This window comes from Tursiops truncatus, chromosome 2, assembly GCF_011762595.2.
Source record: "Tursiops truncatus isolate mTurTru1 chromosome 2, mTurTru1.mat.Y, whole genome shotgun sequence".
Taxonomy (NCBI): Eukaryota; Metazoa; Chordata; class Mammalia; order Artiodactyla; family Delphinidae; genus Tursiops; species Tursiops truncatus.
Genome location: NC_047035.1, coordinates 119,402,112 through 119,414,683, shown reverse-complemented (window position 1 = coordinate 119,414,683; position 12,572 = coordinate 119,402,112). Strand labels below are relative to the sequence as shown.

At 49.3% G+C, this 12,572-nt stretch overlaps 1 protein-coding gene across 1 annotated transcript in view; it reads left to right on the top strand.

The window, feature by feature from the left end:
• Nucleotides 1–12,572, top strand: part of LOC101324019 (OTU domain-containing protein 7A) — a 105,492-nt gene that overhangs the window by 68,942 nt on the left and 23,978 nt on the right. Inside the window, exons 6-7 of the mRNA XM_073801326.1 lie at nt 8,806–8,933; nt 11,048–11,197. Of these exons, the coding sequence (XP_073657427.1) occupies nt 8,806–8,933; nt 11,048–11,197 (278 nt within the window). The remainder of the gene's footprint in view (nt 1–8,805; nt 8,934–11,047; nt 11,198–12,572) is intronic.

Below are 12,572 nucleotides of genomic sequence, written 5' to 3'. Positions count from 1 at the left end.
CCTTCTCTGGGCTGTGGTTTTCAAAGCCTTTGCTGTCCTATTTGGCTAAGCTTCACATGATGCAGTCTGTGACCTGGGCGGGGGTCTCTTCAGTAAGTCGTCAGAGCCTTTGGTGTACTGATTAGGACAGATCCACGCATGCACAGCTCACAGTTGGGGAGAGGGGAGTCCAGGAGTTCATAAACAACCTCATGGGATTGTTTTCTGAAGCCCTCTTTTTATAATCTTCCAGGTACTTTTTGGTTCCCTGGGACTCCCTTTTCTGTCCTCCAGCCAGAATGCACCACTGTGCACATAGCCCTGTCCTGCACCCTGCTCATGCAGGACTTGTGTATGTTTTATATTGTCTCCCCTTCAGACTGCAGTTTCCTGTTGGTGCAGCCAACCCAATGCTTCTTTTTGATTCTTTTCCAAACCCTAGCTCAGTGCTGGCCACTTGGGGCTGTGTATACCTACAGAGCCAGATCCAGGAGCAGCAGGCATGGAGCTAAGCACTTGTGCCTCCACACACCCCCAGGGGAGGCATTCCTGCCTGGAGCCCATGACACCAGTGCCCAGACCTGAGCCATTAGCAGGCGGGGAGCAAAGGCCAGCCCTAGTGGGATGAGTGCTCACACCATTTTCCCACACTCGTGCAGGGAGGGCTGGCCTTCTTAGAGGATAAGGATTCCCTAGAGATGGGGAAGAATAGCATCATCAGGCAGGAATTAGAGCCATGTCGTCTACTGAGCACATGTGTTATGTTCTGCATCAAGCAGGGCTGCAAAGCTGTCCTTATCATGACCAATGACAGAAACCTGAGTTTCAGAAAATTAAGTCAGTTCCCAGCATCCCACAGCCCAGAAGAGACAGAGCCAGGATCTGAACTTGGAACTGACCACAAACATAAACCCATGCTCTTATCAAATGCAAAACAGGCATGAAAAGCAAGAATCAAGAACTTATCCTGAGATTTGTGATGAAAGTAATCAATTTTGTTCTTTAACCTTTTATAAAAGAAAAGCTTACTTGCTCACCATTAGATGAGACAGGTTATGGAGGCTGAGAGGCTGTTTGAACAAAGAGAAAAAGAGGCTGAGAGAGGGGGGCCATTTCAAGGACTCTTGGGCAGCCCTCACAGAGTGACTGACACCCCAGGCCCCTATTTCTCTTGTGTGCTGCTCATTTTGTAACTGACTTTCCATAATTTCATTGCTGTGTCTACATAATTTCATAATATGTTTGCTGCCTTTCTATTTTATTGGACTTTTTCAGAAATTACTAGAATCCTAAATGGTTACCTGATGTACAGTCTCAGAGGTATGAACTTAAGTCAGTCTTTTAAGGAAAGGTGAGTGGCATGCCACTGCTGGGAGGTGCCCACCCCGCAGGGTCAGGGCTTGGCCCCTTGTGGAAAAGGAGGCTTTCTTACAAATATTCCTCAAGATGCTGTGACTTTTACCAGTGAACCAAGCAGGAAGAATGTTTGTTCACCTAACGAGTTCTCACATTTGCAAATGTGGAATCCAGGTCAAATTTTTAAAGACATTGCTAATTGAAAATATGATTGAAGCCAAACTCTTCATCTGTCAGGAGCCTTCCCTGACCTTCCTGTATAAAGCAGCCCCTTTTTAACCACAGTGCTTATTAACACCTGACAGTTATTTGTTTGATCATCTGTTAATTGTCTCTACCGCTTAGACCTGCATACATGTGCACACATGCACACACACACACACACACACACACACACACACACACCCCTAGCAACAGTGCTATACCCAGAGCAGATACTCAGTAAATATTTGTCACACAAATGACCCCAGCGTATTCATTTTAGGCAGTGAAATGAGTCCTCACCCCCAGGCTACCCTGGCCACAGTTGAGAAGCTCCTGTCAGAGCCCGAGACCCTCTTGGTCCCCTCAAAGTGCCAGGGGTGCCACCCTCCTTCCGTCCTGGATCCCCAGGCCATAGCGTTTAGTAAGGCCCCAGCAGCCTACACTGTGCCTTAGGAAATCTTTTTGAAAAGCTTCCCGTCTGGGCAGACACAGTTCCTGACTGGATACAAAGGCCCACAGCAGGGCACCGGCTGGCCTCAGCCCCTGTGAGCCCCTCAGGCTGACTCTCCAGCCCCGCTCTGCACCTATGTGCCAGCTCATCAAAGATGTCGTCATGGCTCCAAACCCTGCCTGGGAGAAGGGGTCAAGTCCCACCACTGGCAGAAATGCTGCTGTGCATCTGTGAGAGGGGAGGAGACACACATACTATGACGGAGGCCTCTCTGGGATGTACTGTTAGGAAAATCAAGGGTCAGAATAGCCCATGTAGTGCCCTGCCTTTCACCTAGAGGTAGGGGGAGGGTATGCGTATAGAATCTAAATATGCACATACATTCATATTCCTCTATATGTGCGCGTATGCACACACACACAAACACATATGTACTTTTATTTTTAAAATTTTTATTGAAGTATAGTTGATTTACAATGCTGTGTTAGTTTCAGGTGTACAGCAAAGTGATTCAGTTGTATGTATATATATATTCTTTTTCAGATTCTTTTCCATTATAGGTTATTACAAGATATTGAGTATAGTTCCCTGTGCTATACAGTAGGTCCTTATTGCTTATTGATTTTATATATAGTAGCGTGTATATGCTAATTCCAAACTCCGAATTTATCACTCCCCCTTTCCCCCTTTGGTAACCATAAGTTTGTTTTCTATGTCTGTGGATCTGTTTCTGTTTTGTAAATAAGTTCATTTGTATCATTTTTTAGATTCCACACATAAGTGATATCATATGATATTTATCTTTCTCTGACTTACTTCACTTAGTATGATAATCTCTAGGTCCATCCATGTGTGCTTATACGTTTGGATGGGAGGGTACACCAGAAACTGATAACTATGTCACCATAGATAATCACCATGGATGACGACTCTACAATTTATCCAAATTGGTACATTTGGAGGAGGGAGAGTGGCCACTGGCCATTGGTGACCCATAAAGCAGGACTTTCCTAAGCAAAACAGGAGGTGTGGTCACCTCACCTTGGGGAGGGGGACAGGGGAAGTGTCCTGGGGGGCCTGCACCCAAGCTGCGCCTCTGTGCGGCCGGGTGACTGCCCTTGGGCAAGACCCCACCGGCTGCCCAGACTGGTTTCCTTGTCCATGACATGGGCTCTTGCTGGGGTGGCTGCTAAGGCTGTGGCTGCCGTTTAAGCCAGGACACCCCCAAATCTGCACTGTGCCTTTTCATTCCTGCCACCGACTTCCATGCCATCTGGACCTCACTCCACCGCTCTTGCTTCTTGGTCCCACCAGGAGGGGGGGTCTGGCCCAGCCTCTGTCCAGGTCACCCCTTGTCTTCCTCAGGGGGTTTTCACTGGGTGGGTGGGGTATCCCTATGCTCCTGATTCCCCCTCCCCAGGTACACACTGAAGAAGAGGGAACAGGTGTGCTGTGGCCTAGAGCATGTGAGGAAGCTCTCAGACATGCCCAGATGTGAGGATGAAGCAGTTATACTGCGTGTTAGTCTTAACAGTCAACACCAATTAGGTGTTGTATTTTAGGGATTTTAAGTGTTTTTGCCCAGAGGCGAGATCCTGTTTACAATCCCGCATCTAGCATTTGCTCAGTAAACTCACAGGAAGATGATGTGAAGCCTTGGGATGAGAAGTGGACGTTAATATTCAGGACTGGTTTTGCTGGAGCTGATTTCTACCAGCGGGCTCCATCACAGTAACGCACATGCGCAGGTCACTGTTCCAAAGCGTCATCCCAGTCATGAGCCCATTTGCCCCTCAGAGGAGCCTGAGGAGTTGTCGAGCCAATGTTCCAGCCTGAGTTTAATGAACAGGAATAATCACTGAGGCTTTTGAAGCACAAGGGCATGGCCATGGTTTTGAAGGGAGAGCACAGAACCAGGACCCACCCCCAGTTCAAATTTGCTCCCTGCACCCTGGGAACAAGGAGCTGGAGCAAGTAGGGAAGGATATTGGGATTCTCCAGCTATGCCCAGGGTAGAGCTGGGACCCTCTCTGCAACCTCCTGGGCCACTGAGCAGAGTCACAGTTGACTTTTGGCTCTCATGTTCAACACCAAAACAGGAGTGAAGAAAGGTCGCTCTGCTCCAGGCTCGTCTCCATAACCCCCTCCCAGTTGGGCCTATACCCCCATCACTGCTGCCCATGTCTGGCCATGAGGCCTCCTGATGTATGTGGTGAAACTGCATGCTCCAGCCCTAGCACAGATCTGGGATGGATGGACAGACAGACAGGTGGGCAGGTGGATGGGTGGATGGATGGATGGATGGACAAATGGATGGGTGGATGGATGGATAAATGGATGGGTAGATGGGTAAATAGGTGAATTAATGGACAAATGGATGATTGGACGGATGGATATATGGGTAGATGGATGGATGGATGGGCGAATAGATAGACAAATGGGTGCTTGGATGGATGGATGGACAGGTGAACAGATGGATGGTGGGTGGATGAGTGGATGGAGGGATAAAAGATGGCTGGATGGACAGATGTTACCTGGGGGCCTCTGCAGTGGCTTTCATGGTGCCAGCTTGTAGCAAGTACTCAATAAATATGTGCTGTTTTTTCAGTTTGAAATACAATGGCCCTGCTTTGAGTTTTGCATGAGCAGAAAGCCACGCCACTACAGTGGTGCCTAATAGTCAGACGTTGCGCCGTGGTTGTTGCGGGTCCCCTCTGCGTAGCTGGTCGGGTATTTTTCTCTTGAGTACGCAGGCTGTAAGTTTGTGTTCTGTCTTCTCCATGCTGCTGCTTGTCTCGTTCAGCCATACACCTGCCTGTGAGCACTCACTGTGTGACAGGGGTGAGCGAGCACCCGCTCAGAGCCCTTGACCTCACATACCCGTGGCTGGACAGGATAACTACCCAGGATGTTTGGAAATGTACACCCGAGAGCATTGTGTTAGACTCAGCATGTGTGTATGTATTCAACACACTCCCCTTCCACTTCCCTTCCCTCCCTGAAAAATTCAGTCCTAAATCCATAGGTTCATCAAAGCAAGGTGGGCACCTGCAGTGGGCAGAGTGGTGTTTTGTGGGGCTTTTTACCTTTTAGATTTTTATTAGTAGTTCTCTCTGAAAAATCAAAATAGTTAGCAAATTCCTTTAGATTCATCAAGACTGTATATCCTTTGTATTTAGATCTTTAATGATGTACAACATAATACAAAACAAACCAAAGAGACTGATTTCTATGACTAGGTGCTATTCATTGTGTCATCCTAGAGCAAGGGGCTGGAGGGAGAGGCTGTTCTCCAGGGAGAACTGAGGTGGAGTTAGTGCTGGGTGACTAAATCGCTGGGTGACTCTATCTTCCCCACTTGATGTGCTGGGAAGGGGCCAATGATTTCTTAAACTGACAACTGTTTTCTAGAGCAGGGGGCTCTAAAATCTCGGGTAGCAGAAGACTGTGGTCCAAACGAGGCCAAAAGAAACAGGCTGGGGCAGGGAAGTATGGTAACTGCCTGGCAGAAAAGGCAAACTCAGGGCCCCAAGGGGAAAAGGGCATTCTTTGCACCTCAGAGACATTGCAGAACCAGTGTTAACACTAAGTGACATCGTTAAAAGGGGAAAAAAACAAAACTCTGGAAGAACCTTTCAATTGCACTCAACTTGGATTAGAGGTCAGTCCACCCTTGCAGAGAAGGGAAACATCTAGCCCCAGAGCAGCACTGAGTCTGGCCCTCCCACCTCCTTCTCCCCAACTCCTTTTGGCAGCTGGGCCAGGTTTTGGATGAGGCCATACAGACCCCAGAAAGACCAGAGAAGTCTCTTTGGATGGCCAAGGTGGGAAGGACACTTCTCAGAATACAAATACTTTTACTATGGAAGGAGCCGGGACAGTTCCGGGGGCATGTGCACACCCAAATCTTCCCCACTTTCTCCCCAGCTCAGGACCTAGAGGACACAGAGACCAAGGTCAGGGTGTCAGAGCCAGACAGAGTGAAGAGGGCAACTCAGGGGAAGGGAAGCAGCATTGGTTGGGGGCTGTTTACATACCAGGATCAAATAAGGAAATAGCTTAAGATTGGTAGAAACCAGGTTTCTCACTTTCGGAGAAAGGAGTTACAAGTAGAATGAACTCTGGGGTGTTAGATTGGAACTGGGAGTATCAGGGGACTCAGAGTTTCAGATAGATAGATGATAGGTAGATAGATAGATAATAGATGGATGGATAGATAGATGACAGATGAAAATGTCTGTGTACACGTGTGGATGTGTACACACACATGCACACACACGTTCCCCAGCTCTACTTACTGAGTCTAGGAGCAATGACATCAGCAATAATCATATTTTGGCTTCTAAACACCATTATCCACTATCTTAAAAAAAAAAAAAAAAAAAAAAAAAACAGGAGAAATGGCTGAATCCAGGGCTGAAGCAGAAGAGATACAAGATGAATCTTGTTGACTGAAAAAAAAAATGCACAGCCTAAAAGTTGAGAGTTATGTTTTACTCGATGGACAGAACTGAGGACTTAAGCCTGGGACACAGACTGTCAGGTGGCTCTGAGGGACTGCTCCAAAGAGGTAAGGAGGGGAACCAGGATACACAGGCATTTTCGTAACAAAGACCAGGTGGTCAGAACATCAAAAGATTACTGTTAATTAAAGAAAACCAGACATCTCAAGTTAAGGAATTTAGTACTGTTCTGTGTATGGGAAGATGCAAGAGTCTGGGCTCACTGAAATCATTCCTATCAATATGTACCTCAGCTCTCTGTGGCCAGTATTCTGTGTTTTCTCATCCTGAGTCCTCTCAGTGTGCACCGTCGGGGGTGGCTGCCGCAGCTGACTGCTAGATGTTGAGGGGGGCATCCTGGTTCCATCCTGAGTTCCCTCAGGGCTCACCATTAGGGCACCTGTAGTGGCTGATGGCTGCAACAGCCTTTGTTTACTGAAATGGCAGGCGGCGTTTTTAGTTCACAACCTTGACCATCTTCTTGTGCTGGAAAGCAAGGATGTGCTCTAAAAAATGACGGGGGCTGTCACACAGACACAGATCCCACTTGAACAAGCCCCACTGACCAGGGCGGGTATCTGAGCATCAAAATAATCACATGGATGGATTATAACACAGTGACTCAAATAGAAGCCTGGAATCAGTAAATGTATCAAGGCTTGGTGAGGAGTGGAATATGTCTGTAGATTCCAAGTTCCTCCCCATAAAATGCTTATTAATTACGGAGAGGAAGGGAGCAGCTCTGCAAGGGGGAGCCTGGCTGACGGCCACGAGAGAGATCCACCCAACTGGACACCACGAGAAGGATGCAGTGTAACCCAATCTGCTCTGATTGTGAGGAAACACACACCCAGACCATGCACATTCTACACAATACTGGGCCTGTGGTCTTCAAAACGGCCTAGGTCTTGAACGTCAAGTACCCTGAGGAATGTTCCAGACTGAGGACGGCTAAAGAGACACCGCAGCTGAATGCAGTACACCATCCAGAACTGGGGCAGATGGCACGTGGTGACTGGGGTCTTTCACGGTGACAGATGCATTGTTGCCTTCGTGATTAGACGAATTCCCAGTTCTGATGGTGATGTAGGAGAATATATCTGCAGGAACGTAACCCCACTCACAGGAAGTGCACACGAAGTTCTGCTGGGTGATGGGATTTCAGGTTGGCAATTTACTTTCAAATGGTTCAGAAGGAAAAAAAAGCTACTTATACCCTGCAAATTTTTTGTGAGCTTTTAGGTGCTGCCAATTTTTTTTAAGTCTTAAAATAAGGTATGTTGAGTCACCAGAAAAAGAACAAGAAAAAACTATTGGTACAATAACAACAAAACTCCCCAGGTGATTATGAGGCATCCCCAAGGATTCAGAGCCTTTGTTTGAGAAGCCACACAAGCAGTTGGCTGCAGGCTATGTACATAGAACCCTTTCCCCAGGCCACCCCACCCCAGAATTCTCAAGCAGGGCCACACTTGCTAACTCTGCCCCACCTGCTTAGAGACCGCCCTCAGTTAATTCTGGGTGCCCCGCCCCATTCGAGTGCCCAAGAGGCCCCATCAACCTCGGGGCACTGGCCTTCCTCTCTCCATGCTTCTTCGCTTTGGACTGGCCTGGTTGTTGAGAGACATCAAGGCTACATACAGTTCTCTGCCCATGTCCTAGAGTCATGAGTGATGCAGGTTTTGGGGCCCACTCTTCCCCTGAGCCTCGGAGAAGAGCCAGGGGATGGCTGGGGAGGGTCCGAGTGGCCTGGGTTGGGCATTCTGTCACTCCCTCCACTACCACTCAAGGCAGCCTTCTTACCACCATCTTCAGTCGGGGTATCCCCTAGAAAGGCCCACAGATCTTGGTAGCAGTGGACCCACCGGCCCATCAGACGTGCCCAGGCATACCTGACCCCCTGAGGGTAAAGCTTCAGCCTAAGCTGCTGGTTGTGAGCATGAACCCAAGGGGGATCCTCCATGCCTCTTGCCCCAACTGCATCCCCGTCAACCCGCCCAGAGAACCAGCCCCCATGTTGTCACACACTCTGGGCGCCTCTGCCTCCAGGGAGACTGCATCTTAAAGGGAGCTGGCTGCCCACGTTGCCAGGTTCCCTGCTTCGGCTTCTCTCCTGAGACCACCCACCCCAGGGTCAGGTGGAGAGCTGGGTTCAGTGTGCTTGCCAACATCGAGTGGCGTGGAGGGGGGCCGTGGCCTCAGCTGGCCGCGACAGCCAGGGTCCACGCAGGGAAGGGCCACAGGGAGGTGTTTTGTCCTCCACTCCCTGTCCCGACTCGCTCCAGTGACAGGCTTGCTTCACTGTGTCCCCAGCATGGACAACGCCGAGGACCCTGTGTACGAGAGTCTGGAGGAGTTCCACGTTTTCGTCCTTGCCCACATATTAAGGAGGCCCATCGTCGTTGTAGCAGATACGATGCTGAGGGACTCAGGCGGGGAAGGTAAGTTTACTCATAATGAAACAGATGTATTTTATTCATCACCCAGAAAGCGTAACATCCCGAGTAAGGAAGGGACAGTCCAACATAATGGCTGAGCCTCCAGAAGGACACAGAGCCTTACTCTGCCTGGACAAAGGTCTTATTTCTCCTCGTTTCTCCTCGACTCCACATGTTTCTGGCTCCTCCCAGTAGAGAAGGGATTACTCTTTTTTATTTGTTTAATATTTTTTTTTGGCCGTGCCACACGGCTTGTGGGATCTTAGTTCCCCGACGAGGGATTGGACCCGGGCCCTCAGCAGCGAAAGTGCAGAGTCCTAACCCCTGGACAGCCAGGGAATTCCCAGGAGAGATTACTCTTGGCCGTCCATCCACCCTGTGTGTCCACGGCAGGAGAAATGTGGCTGAGTGGGGGTGGGGATGAACCCCGAGGGGCTCCGGGCCCCACCCATTGCCCACACCATCCAGCAGTGCCGGCCTCATCCCAGGGCCACTTGGCCACTCAGCCACTCCAGTCCCCTCCTGCCCCTCGCATGTGTCTTAAAGAAGAAACAAGGAAGGCAGAAAATGCAAAGTCATCCGCAAGGCTGTGATGGGACCAGGGCTGGGGGAGAAGGAGGAAGGGATGGAGGACTTCCCAAGGCCGGTACCCACTGCACTGCCAATCATGTGCACCCTCTCCCTCGGCCAGGCCACTACCTCCCAGGGTAGACGTTGCCTCCCGCTTTACAGACGAGGAGCCCGACGCTCAGAGAGGCCACACAATGTGCCCCCGCCTTCAGCTGAGGCCTTGAGGAAGCAGGGTCGACCCAGGCAGGGAGGGCTCCACGTGTGTCCTCCCTCTAGCCTTTCTGCTGGAGCCCACAGGGCACCATGCTCTCTGAAAAGGAGGGACACAGGAGGGGCCAGGATGGTGGATGGACCAGGAAGGTCACCCTAGTGTAAGTGTCCTGCCTCTCGTGGCTGTGGTTACCACAGAAAGCAGGGAGCTGGGAGTACCTTGGTCACTCCCAGTGACACAGGCCTGCCGGGGTCTGCAGCTCTCTGGGTGCAGAGCCCGGCCTCCCATCGGGGTCCCTGTACTCATCAGATCCCACAGAGCTGGGTCCACACTTCCTTCCTTTGCACCTGTCCTGGAGGGTGCAGCCCTCTCAAAGGCGGACCCACCCTGCCTCTCAGCAGAGAGGGAGGCAGAACCATGGTCACTGATATAGACAAAGCAAGGGTGGGGAGGATTCCTGAGCTCATCAAAGACATCCCTGATGTCGACTGTCTTTTCCTTCCACAGAAGGGCAGTGAGTCACTGAGTCTGAGGCCAAGAGGCAAGGTTCTTTGTAATTAAAAAACAGATGCCATGTCAGGGCAGGTATTTCCAGTAGTTATGTATTTCAGTGAGGATTTAGGCTTTTTCCCCCTTTTGGTAAGGAAATGAACAAGACTGTGTCCCAGTTGCTAAAGGAGCTGATCCCCGTCCCTCATTTCCCATCTGACTCACGACTTGGGCCTGGAGTGCTCTCACTGAGCTGCTCAAAACCTAGAACAAATAAGCTCTCAAGCAGCACATACGTTGTTCTGTGTGCAGATGCTTTTGTGAACACAGGAGAGGAATAAGTACGTTCAGGAAAACACGGGTTTCTAGGTGGCCATCAGCACACGTCCTGGCTGACCATCTGGGGTGGGCGTTTTGATCACCTTGGCCGGACTCAGGGCAGCAGGCAGGCCCGGCAGGTCACAGCAGAATCCCCTCAGCCCTGCTTGTTCCTAGGGTGCAGCTTGACAGGGCGCAGGGACAAACGAGCCAGGAGGACTCTGCCCAAGGAGGCAGGTGGAGCAGGGTGCCCTGGTCAGGTACAGGACTTGGGGTCTAATGGGCCTGGCCCCTGCGAGCCTGGGCTTCCCTATCCATCGGTGGCAAGCATCACCTAGCTCTCAGGGAGCTCCTGCCAGGTGGGTGGAGGCCCCTCTGCTGTGGAGTAGGTGACAGATGACAACACCCGGGGCTGCAGCCTGAGCCTGCCCTCCCTTCCCTCCGCCCTGTCACCTCCCCCAGGATGGTGAGGGATGCTGTCCACGCCCCCTCCAGATCCACATGCCCTCACCCTTGTTTGTGTCTGCAGCATTTGCTCCAATCCCCTTCGGAGGGATTTACCTGCCCTTGGAGGTGCCTCCCAACAGATGCCACTGCTCACCTCTGGTTCTTGCCTACGACCAAGCGCATTTCTCTGCCCTTGTGTCCATGGAGCAGAGAGACCAGCAGAGAGAACAAGGTACACCCGCCGCCACCTAACAGTGCAAGGTGGGGAAGGGGTGGGCCGGGAGGGGCAGGAGGTGGAATATGGAGACCTCCCTGGGAAGCGCACTCAGCAATGATAGGTTTTGCCTAAAACTACCATATGCATGCAAAAAAATATCATTGAAAATAATGCCATTTGCAGCATCATGGATGGAATGGACTTAGATTATCATTATCATAGATTATCATACTAAGAAACTTAGATTATTATAGTAAGTGATGTCAGACAAAGACAAATATCATACGATATCACTTATATGTGGAATCTAAAAAAAATGATACAACTGAACTTATTTACAAAACAGAAACAGACTCAGACAGAAAACAAACTTATGGTCACCAAAGGGGAAAGGGGAGGAGGGAAAAATTAGGAGTTTGGGATTAACATATACACACTATTATATATAAAATAGATGAATAACAAGAAACTACTATATACCACTATACTCAATATTTTCTAATAACCTCTAAGGAAAAAGAATCTGAAAAAGAATATATATGTATAACTGAATCACTTTGCCTGTACACCTGAAACTAACACAACATTGTAAATCAACTATGCTTCAGTTTTTAAAAAAAGAAAATAATGCCACAGTCAACTTTTAATTTAAATTATGAAGCAAATTAATAATCAAGCCACCCTTAAATAACTTTCACTGTGGTTCCCTTTCACATGTACGCATATACTATATGGATGTAATTAATCTCAGGTGTAATTTTTTTTCTTTTTTTTTTGCGGTACGCGGGCCTCTCTCACTGTTGTGGCCTCTCCTGTTGCGGAGCACAGGCTGCAGACGCGCAGGCTCAGTGGCCATGGCTCATGGGCTCAGCCGCTCCACGGCATGTGGGATCTTCCCGGACCGGGGCACGAACCTGTGTCCCCTGCATCAGCAGGAGAACTCTCAACCACTGTGCCACTGGGGAAGCCCTCAGATGTAATTTTTAAAAGCCCGTCTACTTTGTTAGACCAACCAGACGATCAAAATATTAAAACTCTGGACTAGTAATAAACTTACACTTAATAAACAAATAAATAATTAATTAATTAAAAGCCCGTCTAGTGCAGAGAGTCAGCAAATTACAGCCCACTGCCTGTTTGTAAATAAAGTTTTATCGGAACACAGCCACACTTGTTCAAAGACGTATTGTCTGTGGCTACTGCTTTTGTGCCCTAACAGCAGAGTTGAGAAGCAACCCCAGAGGCTGTGTGGCCTGCAAAGACTAAAATATTTACTAATGAGCGCTTTACGGAAAATGTTTGCCAGCCTCTGCTCTAAAGTAAGCTTTTGAATCAAAAGATGGATTCTTCCATTCAAATCATTACATGAGAGTTTCCTGCCAGGAGCCAT